This window comes from Phoca vitulina, unplaced genomic scaffold (assembly GCF_004348235.1).
Source record: "Phoca vitulina isolate PV1807 unplaced genomic scaffold, GSC_HSeal_1.0 scaffold8, whole genome shotgun sequence".
NCBI lineage: Eukaryota > Metazoa > Chordata > Mammalia > Carnivora > Phocidae > Phoca > Phoca vitulina.
The window spans coordinates 18,003,281-18,024,480 of record NW_022589711.1 but is presented as its reverse complement, the minus strand read 5'-3'; the positions used below and the strand labels follow the sequence as shown (position 1 = coordinate 18,024,480).

The following is a 21,200-nucleotide window of genomic DNA, read 5'->3' as shown; positions in this document are numbered from 1 at the left end:
CAAAATTATAAGGAAAAAAATTCTAGGCATTACTAGCACCAAATGAAATGCTGAGTTTCTAAACATAGCCAGTATAAACAAATGCATGCAAGTTTGTCTAATGTTGACTTTAGCTACAACAAATCCTGAAAACAAAATATTCTGATTCAATGGTAAAGAAAAACAAAGCAATGCTGAGAGAATTTAATATGGGAATTAAATTAAGATCACCAATCGCCTCGAAAAGGAAATCATTTCTTTTTTTAAATTAATTAATTAAGGTTTAAGTAGGCTCCATGACCAATGTGGGGCTTGAACTCATGACCCTGAGACTGAGTCACATCCTCTACCAACTGAGCCAGCCAGGCGCTCCAGAAATCATTTCTTTAAAGAGAGAAAACAAAGAAATAGCAGGCTAGACAGCCTAGATTTCTCTGTAAAATAAATGAGATCACCTGCCACAAATGATTAGTAAAGATAATAGATATAAAATTGGAGAAGGTTTTGAATATGTGTTGGTCAAAAAATTAAAAAATCAAGAAGCAGTAAGTGCTACATGTTGCAGAGAAAGGACATACAGATTGGGGCCATAAGACATACACCTTTAGTGGGGCCTGGCCCCACCCCAAAAACAGCCCTTTATAATTATCCTTTCTTCCTTTAATTTGTAAGCTATTTCCTAAGTTAGTTGAAGCCTAGACCTAAGTTATAAATACAACCAAATAAAACTTGGTTGAATAGAAGTTAGGTACAAAATATGTTTAAAATGTAATTCCATTTAGCAACATAGTCAGAAAGGGTTACTGATCTATCATTACATGTGTGGCCTAACACATGAATGTCTAGCCAATCTAAATAAGACACTGATTATACCCATTTAATTCCATGAAAGAGACGGTCTTTTGGTCTTTTCTTCTAGGCAATTTGGCATATTAGGGTATACATTTTTAGTATTTGCCACTACATATAATAAATACTACTAGCTGAACTAGTTCCCTCTCCAGTGGATCATATAGATCTTTGTGGACCTTAAATGGCTGCCAGGCAAATAGGTACTGTCCATCATGGAACCCTGTGTGGAATGCTAAAATCTATGAACATTTACTTTCTGTTGGGCTAAAGGTGGCTGGGAAGGCAGCATTAAAGTTTGCTTTTATTTTATATAAAATTGGTGAAGTCTAACTTTTCTGCCTAAAGATCCACTTAATTTCAGGGTGTTTGGCTCTGTAAAACAGAAATCAGTGTTTAACCAATCTAAAACAAGAAAACAATAGGAAACAAAACAAAACAAAACAAACAAAAAACACTTAACTCAGTCTTGCAAAAGTCCCCTACACTTCTCAGGCCTAAGTTTTCTTATCTATAGAAGAGATTTAACCTGAAGTCCTTTTTAGTGCAAATACATACATACATACATACACAGCTAAATCTTCATTTCTTTAGAAAATACACTTACTAAACGAGTCAACCTAGGTAAAATCATAGTCAATTTAAGACAATTCTCTACATGACTATATTCATTGCCACAAAATTAAAAAAAAAAAAAAACAAACTCAAGTATGAATAAAAACAGAATCCACCTTCCTTCCCTGTAAAGAAGACCTTCACAAAACTGTAGTTTTTGTAGTCTCCCAGTCTATAGAAGGCCCATCTTCACATATGTATAATTTACAAGATGGAACAGGCTTTTATGAAGGTGGACATATGGACCAGATAATACTGCCACAGAATAAAGTAACTTATATGTTTAACATATATTATATATATACATACTTATATCTATATTTATATAAAACAAAATCTCATAGATATTACTTAACTCTTTAGCTCACCTATAATTTTTTAGTATGTCAAGTGAGTAAGAAACGTTAAGTACATGATATGGACCACAAACAAGAATTCAACAAACAGATATGAATTATAATGAAATCCATTAATATCCTGACATCCTATCCAGTCACCTTGCACATTCTATTTGCCATCCCTGGGAGGCTCTTCTGCTCCTTCATCTAATTAACTGTTATCATTCATTCAGAGCTCAGCTCAAGTGTTAGCTCACCAGCAAATTTTCCCTGACCTCCCAGACCAAGTCAAGTCCCCTGTTATACTCTCTAATGGTACCCTGTAATTCTTTCATAATTATAATTACATAATACTGTGACTGCTTATTTAATATGTTTTAGCTTTGTAAGGTCTTTGAGAACAAGGACTTATCTCTCTTATTTTCTATTTTAGCCTAGAACCAAGCACAAGAGATTCACTGAATGAATGAATGAATGAATGATTATGGAATTAGAAGAATTTTCTGGTTTATATATTTATTAAAATAAACTGAACACTGTTACAGACTCTTTAGTCTTTTAATAGTATCACCATGTTGCTATTTCCTCATTTTTCTTCTGGTATTAAAAATACAATTAACTTTTCTGTTAAAGTAAATTCAAATAATGCAGGAAGTTTTCCTTATAAGAAACATTACTCTTTGACAAACCACTGAGATAGTTTACTTTCTTTTGCCTAACACTCTGCAAAAATTTGCTTCTGCTTAATACATTATTTTTTTCATTAGCAATAGTAAAAAAGATAGCAAGCAATGAAACAGAAACTAACAAATGAGTTAAATTAAAAAAAAAAAAGTACTTCTGACAACCTTAAAAGCATTTCCCATTATAACACGAATGTTAACAAAGATTATATAGGTGAAAGGTGGGGGAAAAATCCAAACAGGCACTGAAACAAGAATAATACTTCTTGCTTACAAATAATGTATTTCTTTTGATACTTATTTTCTTTTCCTCAGAAATCAGTAGAAAAGAACTAAAACTGTTTCAGTAGTTTTCAAAATGACACATAAAATTATTCTTTGTAGTGGACATCTGTTATGTTTGTTTACCTAGCAGCTCTCTTTCACACTCCCTCATTTACTTCTTGAGGGAACTTGCTTACCCCTCCAACATTTCTATGGTTCTGATTGGCCTGTAAATGTAGTATCCTCGTTCCCCCAGCCATGGGGTGAGCTGATCATCAGACTGAGCCAAAAATCTTACTATACTCTCCTAAACACAGCTATTAGTCAAAGCAGGAGGCACATAAGTTGGCTGGGCTCAAGTTCCCAAAAATATTTTGAGGATTACAAATGGGTGGGGGGAGGTTCTTCTCTCTTGGTTAATAAACTAAGCTTAATCGCAGAACTGTCAGGAGCCCTGAGTGAATGAAGACAAAAAAGGGAAGACAGAAAGGGGGAGAACAGTTCTAGATGATATTTTATTCTCTGGATTCAGAAAATCCTGAAACTAGTTCTAGTCCTTGCTTTTCCATGGTGTAGTCATCTAATAAATCCCCTTACACCCTTCTTTTTTTGCTTAAGCTAGCTTGAGTACGTTTGTCAATTATAATCAGAAAGTCCTAATACATCTCCCATATTCATTTGGGCATCATAAAAATAAATAAATAAAAGAAATATATATTTTTAAATAATATAGTTTTCTTTACACTGCATTGCTCTTACAAATCTATAAGGTTATATTCTAAACTCTTTCCTCCTACAATTTTTTTTTCAGCTTCATTGGGGTATAATTGACAAACAGAAATTATATATATTTAAGGTATACAACTTGATGTTTTGATATACATATACACAGTGAAATTATCACCATAATCAAGCTAGTTAACATATCCATCACCTCACACAGTTCTCATATAATTTTAAATATCTACAAATAAACTTTTAAAGAAACACAATGTACATGTACTCTTAAATTTTATATACATACATAAAGCAAAAAAAAACATATACTTCATATATATGAAATTAATACATCTTCAAGATTTAAAAATGCTAACTGTACAGAAAGAATTCAGTCTTCTCTCTCACTAGTCCAATGCCCTAGAATTAACAACTTTCAAAATTTTTAATAGCTGTTGATAATAAGCTTTGTCAGTATTTCTTTACTTACCAATTTTAAATATTACCTCTTGATTTTCTACTGTGGGAGAAGAGAATTTAACTCCTCACACAACCAATTCCACATTCCCATTAGTTATTATTTCTTCTATTATTGATCTTTATAACTTTACTTACACATTTATTTATGGTTTCATGTACTACTGATACTCCGTTTTGTAAAATAAGAATCAAAGGATATTTTTTAGTGCCCTTATTCTTCACTTTCAACTTGTAACTTCCATCAAATAATCTTATATTGAATGGTTAATAATTTCCTTCTGTTCTGTAACTGTAATTATTTTTGTACTCTATAAAAGTTTAAAGTCAGTAAACATCATTTACATTAAGAAAACTAAGTAGGGGTGCCTGGGTGGCTCAGTCGTTAAGCGTCTGCCTTTAGCTCAGGTCATGATCCCAGGATCCTAGGATCGAGCCCTGCATCAGGCTCCCTGCTCTGCGGGAAGCCTGCTTCTCCCTCTCCCACTCCCTCTGCTTGTGTTCCCTCTCTTGCTGTGTCTTTCTCTGTTAAATAAATAAAATCTTTAAAAAAAAAAAAAAGAAAACTATGTAAATAACATTCAGTACATATTGAAGTAGTTTGCTATTAATTCTGTGTTTTTTCCTGTTCAGATTATTTTTAATTTTGCTGAAGTATCTAATTCCCTTTTTATTTTCTTGCCTTTTTTTTTTTATCACTACCTTAAATGGTTCTAAATTCTCAAGATTACTCTCAAATCTCCAGTTTTACTGAATATTACCTATTCAAGGTGATCTATGAGACCTACTACTCAACAGTGATCCTAGGACTTCTCTTCCCTCTATCTCAAGTAAAAAAACCACTATTTTCTAGATCCACTGTCATTTTCTGGAATACATTCTCTAATAACTTCCTAAAAGAAAGGGTATGTCGACAAGTCAATCTTCTACATCCTTACATACCTGGAAATGTTCTTTCTAACTCTCACACTTCACTTACAGTTTGGATGAGTATAAAATCCTACATTGAAAATAATTTCTCCTCAAATTTTTCAAGACACTGATTCATTATAGTCTACCACCCATTGTTAGTTGTATGAGTTGTACGAAGACTGATACCAACTTGATGTTTGTTCCTTTGTAGGTAACCTAGTTTTTCCTCTCTATAAGATGTTCAAATCTGTTTTTTCATTCTTGGTATTTTGAAATCACAAATGGTGTAATTAACAGAGTATCTCTTATATTTACTGTCCTAAGCACTTCTTGAGTTCTTTCAGTCTGGAAGTTCATGACTTTCAGTTCTGGAAAATTCTTTTATTTTTTCTTTAAAATTTTCCTCCAATATATTTTCTTTAAGTTCTTTTTCTGGAACTCCAACTAGCTAGATAATGAACCTCCTGCATAAAGGCACCATATCATTTTTTTTTTCCTCTGACACATTCCTTCTCTTTGGTACTGTTTTACATCCTGGATTATTTCTCCAACTTTACCCTCCAAATTTCCTCCTACAGAACTTTAAATTTTAACCATCATTAGATTTCCTTAATTTAAACAGACTCATTTTTGGTATCACATTATTCCATTCACACAGCATGATATGTTGATGTTTTGATGTTACACATATCATCTTAATTCTCTCTGAAAATATACATTATAGATTTTATATTTTTCTTTATTTTTTATTTTCTTTCGAAGTTTTTGTTTTTCACTGTATTTTTTTCATGTTGAAGGCATTCCTCAACTGTCTGAGGATTCCTGAATCCCCATTAATATTTAAGAATAAGGCCATAAACAGATTAATTGGGAGCTCTATGAGCATGTCTAGACTTTGGTAACTGACAAGTTTTTCTTTAGGGTAGTTAAGTGATTAGCTAGTTGTCTCAAAGAGGAAACTTTAACTTCCAGAATGCAAAGGTCATTACTCCAAAGTCATTTAATTCTTTAGAGGGGAGAAAAAAAAAGTAGCAACTCTGTTTCCCTACCCCAACTTGGCCCTAAGGTTTGGTGATTGGCCTGAATGGAAAAACTGCAATTAACTCCTTTATCTGCATTCTCCCAAAGTATCTCATTCCCTACTCTCTATTTCATACCTTGCATATTCAAATTCTACACCTCTCTAGGATTCTGGGGGGAGGGGGGCAAGACAAGCTAGACCTATAAGGCAGAAGATAATTCTGTTTTAACTGCTACAGTTTTTTAAAATGTTTTACAAATAATCAAGTATACACACATACATAAAAATAAATATATAAAACAAGAATGTCACTAAATAGTACTGATCCTACAAGACATTCTCTGGTATTTTCTCTTGTATTTTCTAATGTTGATAAATGATTTTACAACGTGTTACTGTGATGTGTGATCTGAGGCGCGCACATGCGCAAAACAGAAAATGAAGTTGTGACTTGTTTCTGTCATGAACACTCTTCTCTGTTCTCTCCCCTAGAAAATTTTTGAAATCTTTCATTCACTGATGGCTCTTCTCTACTTTCTTTTTACTGTATTTCTCTCTTTTACATCTTTACTATAACTTTAGTAGGATCTACCGGAGCAAAAAGAATAAACACAAGTGCTCAGGTTTGTGATCTTTAACTTGAATTCCTCTACAAGTATTTTTAAAAACCAGGAGTTTCCTAAGCTCTTTCTGGCCTGATTTAAGATCCCTCTGCTAACTATGATGGCCTCAATTGCTGTATTTGGGGACTTACCATTAGTGCTAGGGAATTAAAAAAGGAAAGTGATGGCAGTGACCATAAGAATCTATGCAAAAATTCCAATTAACTCTAAAACTAAAAGTAAAATTATGGCTATATGTTCAAAGTTAAACCTAAATACTTATTGAAGAAATGGAAATTTCTTTTCTTTTCTTTCTTCTTTTTTTTTTTTTTTACAGTCCAGGGTTTTGGAAATTTCTTTTTGAGGGAAGACTTTAGGAAAGGCTACTTCCACAGAGAAAATAATCAAAACCCAATTCTCAGATATGTCAAGAAAAATAATACTTTTATAAGAAGTAAAGCGTACTTACAAAGCAAGGCTACTCAAAACATACTGTACGTGCTCACATTCATCTGGGAATGATGCACTGGCTGATGTAAAACAGCAAAGTGCAGTCTGAAGAACCTGAAGCTGTGGCAAAGGGACCTGCCATCTTCCAGCATAATCTTCAACCACCTGATAGAGAAATAATCCAAAAAGTACATTATTATAGAAAATGTTCTCAACATCTTGAGTTTAAAAATTATGATGAAACTACTAGATAAATTAAAGCATTAGTTCAGCATGAATACAAATGATTTAGGGGGAAAAGATTATTGTTTATTTTCATAGTGTACATCTGAAAATAAAATTAACTAATTATCTTTGAAAATGTGGAAAAGAAATATAGTATACGAATAATTATACTGTCCAACTGCCAAATCTTTAATAAACTCTAACAAATGTCCTTCACCTCCCATATCCAGCCTTTGTCAAAACATCAATTATCAAAGATTAAAATAGCTAGACAGTAGAATGTAGTAATAAAGAAAATTAGAAATGAACATGATCATTATCATTACTATTTATTAAAGACTAAATTCTAAGCATTCTGGCACCAATGGGTATTAAAAAGATATAGTGGCATGATGCTCCGATTATAAAAGTTTAAGCTGTACAATAAGATGGAGAAGAGTCCAGAATATATTTAGTCTTGGCTCTGTCACTTTACTAGCTTTATGAATTTGGATAGGTCATCTTCCTTCTCTATGCATTAGTTTCCTCACTATAAAATAGAGATAATAACACTTATCTTGCAGGTTTACTGTGAAGCTAAATTAGGATAATTTATGAGAAAGCATTTTAAGAACTATCAATTGCTATAAAATGTTAATTATGATTTCTCATATATAAGACTGCTATACTAAAACAATGTATTATATTTTTAAAATACATCATATAATACAGGTTGGCAAACTATGGCCTGCAGGCCAAATGTGGCCTGCCACCTGTTTTTGTATGACCCACAAGCTAAGAATGGATGTTACATTTTTAAATGGTTGAAAAAAATATTTTGTGATGTCTAAAAATCATATGAAATTCAAATTTCAATGTCCATAGAGCTTTACTGGAACATAACCAGATTCATCCATTTACATACTCTCTATGGCTACTTTCCTGCTATAACAACCAGTTATATAGTTATGACAGAAATCATATGGCTCACAAAGCCTAAAATATTTTTTTTTTTAAAGATTTTATTTATTTATTTGACAGAGAGAGACACAGAGAGAGAGCGAACACAAGCAGGCGGAGTGGGAAAGGGAGAAGCAGGCTTCCCATGGAGCAGAGAGCCTGATGCGGGGCTTGATCCCAGGACCTGGAATCATGACCTGAGCCGAAGGCAGATGCTTAACGACTGAGCCACCCAGGCGCCCCACAAAGCCTAAAATATTTAATATCTGCCCCACTACAGAGAAAGTTTGCCAACTCTGTTTTAAAAGCTGGAAAAAACAGAACAGAGTACAAAAGCCAAGAACACTCAGAGCTCAAGGACTTTTCACACTCATCACTTCCTCTTAGGAGACAATTTTCCATGGGTCTCTTGTATTTCTACAGTTTTTCAAAAAAGGGCCCAACTGCCTTCATCTTTTCAAAGATATTCATAGGCAACAGCCTTGAAAAATAGAGATGATGTCTCCCTCCACAGCAGTGAGCCTGTTTACTATTTAGCATAATTACAATGTCATCTCTCTCTGGAGCAAGAGCCAGGCAGACACACTTGTAGACCATTATAAAAGATTAGGGTTTCCTAAGCTTGGGGCTCCTCAGCTATGATGAAAACTCACTGCGAGTGCAGGATCCACCTATGCCACTTACATCACCTTCATGAACATTGAGGGGCAAGGGGAACCACCATGAGCATGAAGCTCATGCTGCTTGCTGTGCCATGAGTAATAAAGTCCATTATCTCTGACCCAGGAGTTTCATGTTTTCTGCCAGTATCCATGAAACTGTGGCAGGCTAACTTAGATAAAATCTTACACCCTTCATGGTTCTCTGACAATTCCAAATTGCACTACCAGAAAGTTAACTGGGAAGTAAAAATTACTACTATGATGACCCCAAATAGGACACACTTTTCTAAACTACCAAAGGCAAAAAAAGAAAAAAAAAAAAGTTGGATAAACTGTGGTTACCTGCCTTTAAATTTTCTTTTCACTAGAGTGTTTGACCAGTTTTATTAACCTCTTTTTGGCCACCATAACCCATTCCGATGCCACATTAAATAAAGGTACCTGAGAGTCTCATATTTTCCTGTCCTCCATCCCAAACAGTTTGCCCTAATCCTTATCTACTTATAACCTTATTCACTTCCTATTTATGGGATGAGTTTATCTCCTTAAAAGAGAAACTTTCTATTTTCTCAGCTTCTATTCTTATTATAGCTTCCCTCATTCAGCAAGATTCTGCTACTAATATACTGCCTGATCTAGCTGAGCCCAAACCTAACACAATAAAAGTCCTTGTGGGCAACACCTCCAATAGGTTTGTTAGAATACCTATGAAGGGACAGAAACAAAATTACTGAAATTTACTATCATTCTTATACTGTTTAATATCATGCCAGACACTGCTAATACATTGTAACATTAACCTAACACTTTAAGACTTACTATAACACTATTTCTCTTTTAAATATTTTCCTTAAAACATGTGAAATTGTACATTTCCCTTTTATTGGAAAATTTTCTCCTGTGCTATCATAAGCACTCAGCTAATGAAAGTGGACAACATAACATCATAATCTGAAAGTGCTCTACCAGACCAAAGTACAGCAAGCAACACCTCTTCCATTTTTCTTTTTCTTTTGCATTCTAATAAGTCACAGTCTCAACATAATGGCCAGAATAATGTTGAAGCTGCTGCAAACAAAGGAAAAGTATTTACCTGAATCTTTAAAATCAACCATTGCTATACTTCTAAATTCTTCAAGAAAGTGGTCTAAGAAACAGGATGAAGATCAATAGTCCATTAGAGACTGGTAAAAACTTTCTTTTTTTCATTTTGAAGAGCATAACAAACATACTGCAATGCAATTTACTGTAATTTATAGAAACTATATGAATACTGCTGAAAGAAGTTAAAGCTAAAGCCAAAGCATGCCGTGATATAAGGGGAGTTCAAAAGATGGGCAGAGCTACTGCCAAAGAAAGATGCTGGAATTGTGCAATGATCCTGCAGCACTTTCTCAGCACTCCCATTTACAGGAGCATATATCCTGATCTAAAAGGGATATAGTATATGCCATATACTGCCATATCTTAATTTACCAAGGCAAATTATTGTGAGAATGAGCACAGATTCATTCTCTGGCAAAATTGTCAAAAGACAGACTTATTGTAAACCCATTCAGTTAAAATTACATTCATTATTTAAGAACATTAAGATACATCATCCAATCACTATGGACGAAAAAGTGTCCCCCTATAATTCATATGCAATCGATGCTCTGAATGAATTTGCTAACTTTCTAAATACCTAAATTTTCCCCACTGCCTTCAGTATGATTATGTTATTCATTTGTAACATAGCTACTATATATATAAATAATCCCCTAGCTCTGTCTACTGAGAGGGCGTAAGAGCAGTAACACCCCAGTAGCAATATATACACTTAGGGACCAAATCTTGGTTTCTAAACACTATTCTCCAAAAAAGAAACTTGGACTCCTCAAGGCCTCCTCCAGCAGGCCTAAAGCAGGGAAAACACAAGATGAGACTAGAACATTTTGTGGTGCCAGGAAGTAATGAAATGCTGAAAAAATGATGGGGTATAAAAACACAGGAGCCAACCTGAAAGAGCGCCTAAGTGCTAAAGTTGGAACAATTTAAGCAACAAAATAAACGATAGTATTAGACTTTAATCCATAGAACAAGATAAATATCCAGGAGTCCACAGTGATACAAATAATCAGATAAATAAATGTTAGAGATGAGACAGCACTTCCTCACAGTAAAATCCCAATTAAACACAGAAGAAAAGAGAGATATAGAGAATCAGCATTAGGCAAATACACAGTAATGAATGCTACAGACAAGATCCATAGATCAATGCTAGTATTTGTGGGTAAAAGTTTGAGGCAAGGGCATTGGGCGGCTCAGTCGGTTAAGCAGCTGCCTTTGGCTCAGGTCATGATCCCAGAGTCTTGGGATGGAGCCCCACATGGGGCTCCCTGCTTCTCCCTCTCCCTCTGCTCCTCCCCCAGGCTCATGTGCTCTCTCGTTCTCGCTCACTCTCTATAATAAATAAAATCTTAAAAAAAAAAAAAAAGTTTGAGGCAATGCAGGATTTGCAGACTCAAATTATCTCCCCCAAGACATATATCAACTAAAAATAAAAAGATAGTAACTTAAGAGAGTGTAGAAACCCCACAGACACAAACTTAACCAAATCATCAAAGTAAATATCACCAGTAAGTAATACAACATATCATTATCATAAATCTCTTCATATGGCATACCAAGAAAGAAACAATGGCATTTTTGTGGTACTTTTGCCAAAAATGTCTAACCTCATTCCAATCATGAAAAATCATCAGACAAACCCAAACTGAGGGTTGTTTTACAAAAAAACTAATCAGTATTCTTCAAATGTGTCAAGGTCATGAAAGATAAGAAAAAACTGAAGAACTGTTACACACTGGAAGAGACTAAGGGTAAATAATAACTAAATACAATGTGAGATCCAGAAATAACATCCTGGAATAGAAAAATTATCAGTGGAAAAACTGTTAAATTTCTAATAAGGTCTGTAACTTAGTGATTATTACACCAATATTACTTTTCTGTTCCTGATAATTATACTATATTTTCAATAAGTATAAAGTAAGTTCAACTTTTAAAACTTTAAAAAGTTTTTTCTGTTTTCACCTTTTCCCTCAAATTTCAATATTCTAATTTATTTTCTAGAGGCTATTTTATAACATAAGTACAATTATACATTTACTTTCCCTACTTTGTTACCTAACTACACATCAAGATTTACCCTTGCCTATGGGTATTTTTTTAGGGTCAGATGGAAAAATAGGTAGATTGGCAGCACTGTAGAAAGAGTATAGGTTTTAGAATCAGATAGACCTGGCTTTGTCATTTATTAGCTGTGTAAACTTAGCAAAATTATTATACTTCTCAGTCTAAGTTTCCTATAAAATGAATTTAGTATCACCCTAATCACAGGGCAATGAGAGAAGTAAGATAATATATTAAAATCTAGGATAATTCCTGGCACATACCAGTACACTCTAAGAAAATAGCAAAGCTAAGCTTACTTTTCGACTATTTCATTGCATCAATGTTAACTGATTAATTATAGGTTTCCAAGTATGATGAATTACAACAAATTTTATGCACTTTAAGCAAGCAGACAGGCCACTCCCAAATAAAATCTAGTCAAAAGCTACTGCTGAGTTTCAACTATTTAGTTCAATACTCATTGACAAAGAGATGCATATCCTAGGTATAGCAATACAAATAAAATGCTTCATTCCTGAACAGATACCTGAGGATTCTTTTTTATTTTTTTACCAGTTTTCCATTGAGAATAAAAAAGATAAAGAAAAGTTCTATTCAAAACAAGAGTCACTGTCATTTGACTTTTTCTATCAGGATAATCACGTAAAGAAAATCTAAAATTAACGTCATATTTTAAAAACCCACCAAAATGGTTTAGAAATAGATCCTAATAAGTTAAAAGTTGTTTGGAATCTACAAAGGACATAATCTTCAGTAACAGACAACCTAAAACCCAGTTCTTTTGGGTGCTCAATTAAGCACAGTTTATTCAGCTCACCACTCCTTAAATAGGTATTTGTGCAACATTAAGATCTTAAATAGTGAAATGTGATTAAGAATCAACTGTTTACAAAATGGAAAATGGAGTAAGCACCTCTAAATCTTAATGTCCCATACAATCTTTTTTTTAAGATGTATTTGGGAGAGAGAGAGAGAGAGAGTGTGTGTGTGTGTGTGTGTGTGTGTGTGCATGTGCATATGGGGGATAGGGGCAGAGGGGAAGGGGGAGAGGGAATCTCAAGCAGACTCCACGCTGAGCACTGAGCCCAATGTGGGGCCCAATCTCAGAACCCAGAGATCATGACCTGAACCGAAATCAAGAGTCAGATGCTCAACCAACTGAGCACCCCTTAATATTCCACACAATCTTACTATTAAGAGGAATCTTCATGATTAGCTAGTCAAAGCTACAAACCAAAGCAAGAATATCCATTACAATATCACTCCCAGAAGGCTCTCATCTCCTTCTTGAGTTTTCCGCTTCCATATCATATGAGACAAGCCAGAGTCCTCCATGTGGTTGCCTGAATATCTGCTTAAAGACCCAACTTTCCAAAAAAAATAAATAAATAAAGACCCAACTTTTCTCTTATGTTGACCCAAAAAAGAAATAGGCTCATTTTAAATATTCTAGACAAATTTTGAACCCTGTCAATTTTTCATTTGATTCCAAACTCACTAGGAAGAATAATATACTGAATGCTCCCTCATAAACATTAAAACTGTCAAATAAACAAGTGAACCCCAAAATATATGCACACGCAAATGTATATGAATATCAAATCAGAATGTGGGATGCCAGTGGTATACACAGATGTGTGTGCACATAATAATGACTTAACTAGCTTGGGCTAAGCAGAGCTCTGCATCTGACTTCAATTCAGCATGACCTAGCCAGAGACAGTATTGCAGGTATGGCTGAGGCCCTGATTTTATTATTGCTTTTTTTTTTAAATGTCCTTTAGTCATATAGGGGTTTTAGACATTAATAGGTGAAAATGAAAAAGAATGAAATCTTACTATCTGCAATGACATGGATGGAGCTAGAGAGTATAATGCCAAGCAAAATCAGTCAGTCAGAGAAAGATAAATACCATATGATTTCATTCATATGTAGAATTTAAGAAACAAAAAAAATGCACAAAGGGAAAAAAGAGAGAGAAAAAAAAATCAAGGAACAGACTATTATAAAGAACAAACTGATGGTTACCAAAGGGCTGGAAGGATGGGTTAAATAGGTGATGGGGATTAAAGCATGCACTTGCTGTGATGAGCACCAGGTGAGGTATGGAACTGTCAAATCACATATATTGTACATCTGAAACTAATATAACTAATGTAACACTGTATGTTAAAAAAATGGAAATTTCTTAATTTGATAAAAACTGAAAAATAAATAGTTAGTCCTAGATCAGCTGAACTAAACTCTGTCCCTCTCCCTCTTAATTTTGTTCTCAAAGAACAGCTCTTAGATTCATGTGACTTGTCCAAAGGCTTCTAAACTCAGTGTCACAACATGGTCTCGAGTAGCTTCTGGAATTTATAAGTTCATAAATCTAATCAAGGCTGTAGATGTGAAGATTTTATCTGAGTTCAACACAGATGGCTAGTAGATTTTATCAAGTGAACAGATGAAGAAGAGTAAGATTCCTTATTATATAGGACATAAATGACTTTTTTAGGCTGGGATAGAAAAAAAAAATTCAATGGAATTATTACAAATTCAGAGGCCAAAAGAGAAACTTAAAAGGTCCATACATCAGACACTAACTTTAGGTACCAGGTTTGCTCAGTCTCAAGAACTAAATTTGTTTAAAAATGATACACTTATAATTAAAATAACAGTGGGAGAGTTAAAAAATAAAAGGAGGTCATGTTGATAAAGATGAAAGAGAGGTACTACCTTAAGAATAAGTTTACCCTTAGAATTAAGGATAGATAGGGGCACCTGGGTGGCTCAGTCGGGTAAGCAGTCTGACTCTTGATTTCTGCTCAGGTCATGATCTCAGAGTTATGAGACTGAGCCCCACGTTAGGCTCTGTGCTCAGTGGAGAGTCTGTTTGAGATTCTCTCCCTCCCCTTGTCCCTCTGCCCCTCCCCCTGCTCCCCCTCTCTCTTTCTCAAATAAATAAAACTTTAAAAAAAAAAAAAGAAGACTAGACAGATTGGAAAAAAGAAAAAGGAAATACATATATATCAGAACTATGTGCTCTTAAAAGTGGAATTAAGGGGAAAAGGTATTTTAGTTGTTCCTCATTAGAAAGGAAGGGTGACTAGTTCCAAAGGTACGTAACAGAGGAATGGTAGGTAACCCTGGATGGAAATCTCAGAGTGAACCAGACTAGAAATCCAACTATGGTAAGATGTTCTTTTAAAGAAATAGAAAGTCCATAATAAGAGCAAGTGAAAAACCACGTCTTGAAGACCATTATATAAGGTAACAGAAAATCTGTACAGATTTGAAGCTTAAAAAAAAAAAAAAAAAACCTGGGAGATTACCTTAAAATACCAGAAGCATTTCATGGACATTTCAAATTACTCGTTATTATGGAGGGTAATGTATGGTATGGCATGGTGCCACAATGGAAAGTGCACGAGGAAGTCAAAGTTAGGCATCAGAGAGTGAATAAGTAAAACAACACTGAAGAAAAAGTAAGAGGTCAGTCCTAGGTCTGAGGTTGAGCTGATAAAATTTTCTTTAAGTCAGGGAGATGAGAGTGGGCAAAATCTGTTTGATAATGAATGCTTTTTAATGAGCTCAGAATTCCTTGACTTTCATCTATGACATTATGGGAGATCTTACAAGAGGTAAATTGTAGAACATTCAAACCTGGGCCCAAAGGCAAAGAGAAAGGAAAAGAAAGACAAGAGAAGCCAACTTAAAAACAGGCTAAAATGTAAACAAAAACAAAAACCAGCTATGTTTATCTGAAATAGCATAACCTACTATTGCCGAAAGGAATGTGACAAAAAGGAATGTTTACACTACCAATGAGGTAGAACAAATGATGCATGGCCCAGAACAGTTAAAGCAGAGTAAAGAAAAGGTCTAGAGGAACAAGTGGCAAAAGAGATATTGTCTTCACTGGGCTCCTTCAAGCACAGACATCAGAAACATCAAAGCAGCTTCATTTCTGGTACCTGTTTATGGTTATTATCCAAATAATACAAATAGGGGCACAACAGGAGTTCTTTTATGGTTTTAGCTCAACAGGCCTAAGAATTTCAGGAAAGATGGCAATAGCCAAGGTAGCACAGGACTAAAAATATCCTGGCACAAGGTTGGGGACAAAGAAATCCAGAGATAAGGATAGGACACTGGGGCTTTGGAAACTGCAGGGCTGGAGTCTTGTGGAGATCGTGCCTTGAACTTTACACACTACAAATAAGTGATACACTATTTTCAAGAGATGGTATAGAAGCTGTGCCACTAAACAGAATGCACACTTATTACAGCACAGGAATACCAGGACTACACAGAAGAAATGGAAATTAAAAGTTTTTAATATGAAAAAAATCTAAAGGAGAAAACATCAAACACATTCTAGTGCCCTGGGCTGCCTTCCACAGAAATTTGCAAGTCAGAAATTCAGATACACTTTCAAGGAAGTAGAAGTGTTCAGATTAAGTGCTCCCACTGCCCCCTAAAATATGGTAAACATACAGTGGCACAATCAATCACTTGATGAATTTTCCCAGTAAAACTTAGGTACACGTTCTAGACTCTGGCAGTTGGCACAACTGACTGGCACCCTAGAGAGGTTGAAACCAAAAATGACTTGATATCCTGTTTTCTGTGCACCCATCTTCCCTGTGATATCACTAAAGTCTACTGACAAAAGTAATGCGAATCAACTGGACTATGTACTAAGTTGAAGGAATTACTGTTCTAATTTTAATGGGTATTGGACTGGGTAGGGTAATAAATTTTTGCCCTACTGACCTTCTGGATTCTTTAAAAAGTTAAGACACAAAAGAAATTGGGAGTTAAATAATTCTCTTTTGGAGAATTGAAAAGAGCTACTCCCAATCAGAGAAAGACAATCCAAGCTACAGCTCTTGAAAAAGCCCCACCTCTAACCATAGGGGCACCTGAAAGACCCACTGGCTCCGACTAAGCAAAATTCTGGAAGGGAAGAATTTGGGATCTTACCCTCTTTGGATTCTTTGTGAACCTGATGATGGGAGACAAATCATTTCATCTAATTTATTAGATGTGTTGACATTTGGTCCCCTGTCCCCAAATTAAAACCTGAAAGGAAATTTTAAACTTAAAAACAATCACAGGTAAGTTAACTCTCAAACACAGAAGGCTCTTCTTTTAAAAAGCCTTTACTCCAAGTACTAAAGTATTACTAAAAAGAGAAAAGAAATTTTATCGGTTACCTGAAAATGCCTTGTTCTTAAATGGAAATGCGTATCCTCAACATTAAAAAAAATGTCCATTCAGCCTAGGGATTCACAATTTATTTTCCTTTTTTTTTTTTTTTTATAGAATGCACTAACTCTTCAAACCCAGTAGTCAAACTGTACTGTTCATTCAGATCCCTTAATTTTTCCTTCTACCATTTACCATTAATGCTACCACCATATTCCTAGACATTTCAACTAGAAACCCAATGCAAATTCATAAAATTCTTTGTTCCTGTCTCCACATTTAACCAGATGCTAAATACTTTATTTCCATATTTCCTGAAATTGTTCCTGTCTCTCCATTTTCATTGCCACTATCCAGTCAGTCCCTCAACCACTCCTTTTCCAAAATACTCCAATAGCTTCCTTTTGACTAGGCTTTCATTCATTACTTATCAAGTCTGTTTTAAAACAATATTTTAAGATTAATAATGGTACTGTTGTGCCTTTAAACCTAAAATTCAAATTCCTAAGCAAAGATCTAGACCATGTTTTCCAATCTTAATATGTACCAATACTTTTCTGAATATATGTTCTAGTCCAGTGGTTCTCAAACTTTAGTATGCATCAGAATCATCTGGAGGCTTGTGAAAAACACAGACTGCTGGGCCCCAGCCCAAGTTTCAAGATTCTGCAGGTCTGGGGTGCGGCCGAGAATTTGCATTGCTAATAGTGTTCACATTCTATTGCAGGTCTGGGGAATCACACTTTTAAGAACCACAGCCCTACACAATTAACTACCCCCATTCATAAATACATCGTATCATCTTCCTTTCACAAATTATCTGCTCTATTTATAATTTCCTCCTACTCATACCACTTCCTTTCTCATGTCTACATTTTAATAGTAACAATTTTTTAAGACTCAATTCAAATGTTATCTCGTCCACTAAAACTTTCTCAAATTACGACTATTAGAAATAGTCTCTCCAGTATACGTTGTGTTAGTGGGACTAGCCACTATTTCACTGTTTTACGTTTATATTTACTCATTCATTTATTCTAAGCTTATTGAGTGCTTACTGTGTACCAAGTACCCTAATGCTTTCATTTTTAGTGGAAGGAAAATTGGTACACAAATATATGTTAGATAGTGTTAAGTACCTTGGAAAACAAAACACAAGGTAAACAGAAAAGAGAATGCTAGAGATGTGATGCTACTTTATACTTTATGTGGGATGTTCACGGAAGGCTTCCATCTCTCTTATAAAAGGATATTTGAGCTGGGTCCTAGAGCAAACCATATAGAAATCCAAATGAAAAGTGTTTCTGGCAGACAAAACAAAAGCCAAGTGCAAAGGCTAAGGGCAGGGGCACAGAAGTTGAAGGAAGGGCAAAAATGCTAGTGCAGCTGAAGGTAATTAGTGGAGGCAAAGAGTATTATAAGACTAATCAAAGAGGTAGACAAGAGCCTTATCATGAAGCACTATAGTCCACTGTAAGAATTCTGGCTTTGATTCTGAGAAAGAAAAGCATGGAAGGTTTAGAAGAGATCTCACATGTCTTTAAAAGGATCACTTTGGCTGTATGGAGAATAAACAGAAAAACTGAAAGCAGAGAGATAAAATAATCCAGGGAAAAGATAACTGTGGTTTGGATCAAGGTCATAACAGTGCATGCAGCAGTCAGATACGTCTTTTCTCTCTTACCAGATGATTCAGTTCCTTGAAGGCAGAAGTTGTGACTTTTTCCTCCTTAAATCCTCTATAATCATTAAAATGAAGCTTTTCACATAGTTTACAGCCAATTTTTTTTCTTTTAGGAATACTTTCTACAACACTTTTATGGTACTTTATGTATCTAGAGCTATGCCTAAAATAATTAAGGATAATTCAAGTGATACTAAGAAAAAGTTAAGTTATATACTGTTGGACAGACACATATGTAGCATTTTAAGAGCACCTATTAAGTTATGAGCATTTAATACTTGAAGGTAACTTCAAAGTATAAAAGAGAGAACAAAGAATCTCAAGAGCTTAAGAACAAAATGACTTCAGTTAATATAGCAAATTAAGAAACTATAAATACAATAATTTTTTTCATAAAATCAAGAAGTTAAGGAGTTGCGTATTAAGAGTTAAGTGCCAAGAAGGGAATTCCATATCCACTCTAAGTATATAAACACAGGATGACACATAGGAAATCAAAATAATAAAAGGATAAATGAATTTTAAGATTCTCACAACTTAGTTCTACCTATTTTTTTTACAACTTTCTCCTCTCTAGATCAGAAGTTATATATGCTCACTGTAGTAAATTTGGATTATATATGAAAACAAAATCATCCATCATTGTACTTGCCCAAATATAACCACTGTTAACATCTTGCTATATTTCCCTTTTCAAGCTGTGTGACTTGGGGTTAGTTGCTTAACCTCTCTGAGTCTCAGCTGCACTATTCATAAAATGAAGATAAAAATAGTATCTATCTCACAGGGTTGTTGCAAAGAATAAATGAGAATCTAGGACAGGGGCTGACATACTTTTTCTTAAAGAGCCAAAAAGCAGCTTATGGACCATACATCCTTTATCCCAACTACTCAACCCTGACTTTGTATCATGAAAGCAGCCATAGAAAATGTAAAAATGAATGTGCATACTCCAATAAAGTTTTATTTATAAAAGCAGGCAATACTGCTTATGTCACAATGGCTTACAGTAAATGTTCATAACTTTTTGGTGTGTTTGGAATGTTGTTGGGTTGTGTTTGTTTTTTTAGCAAGTTTTGAAATTCTTCCTCTTTTTTTTTAAGATTTTATTTATTTATTCATGAGAGCCAGAGAGAGAGGCAGAGGCAGAGGGAGAAGCAGGCTCCCCACTGAGCAGGGAGCCCGATGAGGAACTCGATCTCAGGACCCCGGGATCATGACCTGAGCCGAAGGCAGAGATGCTTAACCATCTGAGCCACCCAGGTGCCTAAGTTTTGAAATTCTTAAAGAGAATCTGACAAAAACAAAAACAGACCAAAAAAACCTCAGACCTACTCAACAAGGAAATGGCAAATACAACTTTTTGCAAATAATTTCAGAGAGTTCACAGACTCTGAAGCATACGAATGGCTCCTATATTCTACCATCAAAAAATCCGATTTCTAATGAAGTGGCTCACGTGACTTATCTTCACACTTTCCTTCTCTAAAATCCACATGTGAGCACAGTGAGACTACACCAGCCTACGTTCAAACTATATAATCCTGCTACCAATTTTCCACCTCAATTTTTTTGTATTATTAGATTTTCCTAAGTGATTACATAGTCATTGAACACATCATTTTTTAAGGCTAAATAATAGTTTATGAGGGTTGAGAAGTTTTCAACTATTTTAGATGTTCTGGTTGCTTTTCCATTTTCAACTTATTCCTTTCATTAATTAAAATTAATGTTATGATGAATAGCTTTCTATCCAAATTTACACTTCCTCAAAAGTTAATGCTTTAAGGAAAATTACTAAGCCGAAAGGTAAAAATTATTTTTAATGTTTGTCATATATTTTGATGAATAGTGGTCCAGAAAGGTTGTGGTGATTTTTACTCCCACCAGCTGAAAATGAGCTATCCATTTCACTACACCCTCCTGAGCATAGAATATAAATTTAGACTTTACTTTTACCTGAGAGATCTTTAGGCAAGAATTTTTCAAAGCATGGTAAAAGGATAGATAATTAAGTCGAAAAATGCATATCCACTATACCCTGGATTAGTAAGAATTCCACATCTATGCAAGGTTATATCTAAGTAATATGGAAAGAAACTTTAAAAATTAATCATTTAAGATAAATATCTAAAACATATCCCATACTCTCCTGCCTTCAAAACACAGTAACATAAAATAACTTCTACTAGTTTGCAATCATCACAACTCTTGCATTTTAAAAATAAACACTACAGTGAGCCACTGCTTCTGAGAGAAGTATATCCCATTTAGGTGGGTTGATAGAAAAAAAAAATAAGAGGGTTAAGAATCACTTCTTAGAGGGAATTTCTGATAGCTTAAGTTTGATTTTTTTTCTCTCTTTTACATTCATGAACATCTTTAGTTTCTGCTGCCTTGAGTCTTTTT

The 21,200-nt window shown here is 34.6% G+C and overlaps 1 protein-coding gene across 3 annotated transcripts in view; it reads right to left on the bottom strand.

Annotated features, from left to right (window-relative positions):
• The window catches only part of ZNF654 (zinc finger protein 654), an 84,406-nt gene that overhangs the window by 52,593 nt on the left and 10,613 nt on the right, over positions 1–21,200 (bottom strand). For all 3 annotated transcript variants that reach the window (XM_032406339.1, XM_032406338.1, XM_032406340.1), the window contains exon 2: positions 6,927–7,072. In XM_032406339.1, the coding sequence (XP_032262230.1) occupies positions 6,927–7,072 (146 nt within the window). The remainder of the gene's footprint in view (positions 1–6,926; positions 7,073–21,200) is intronic.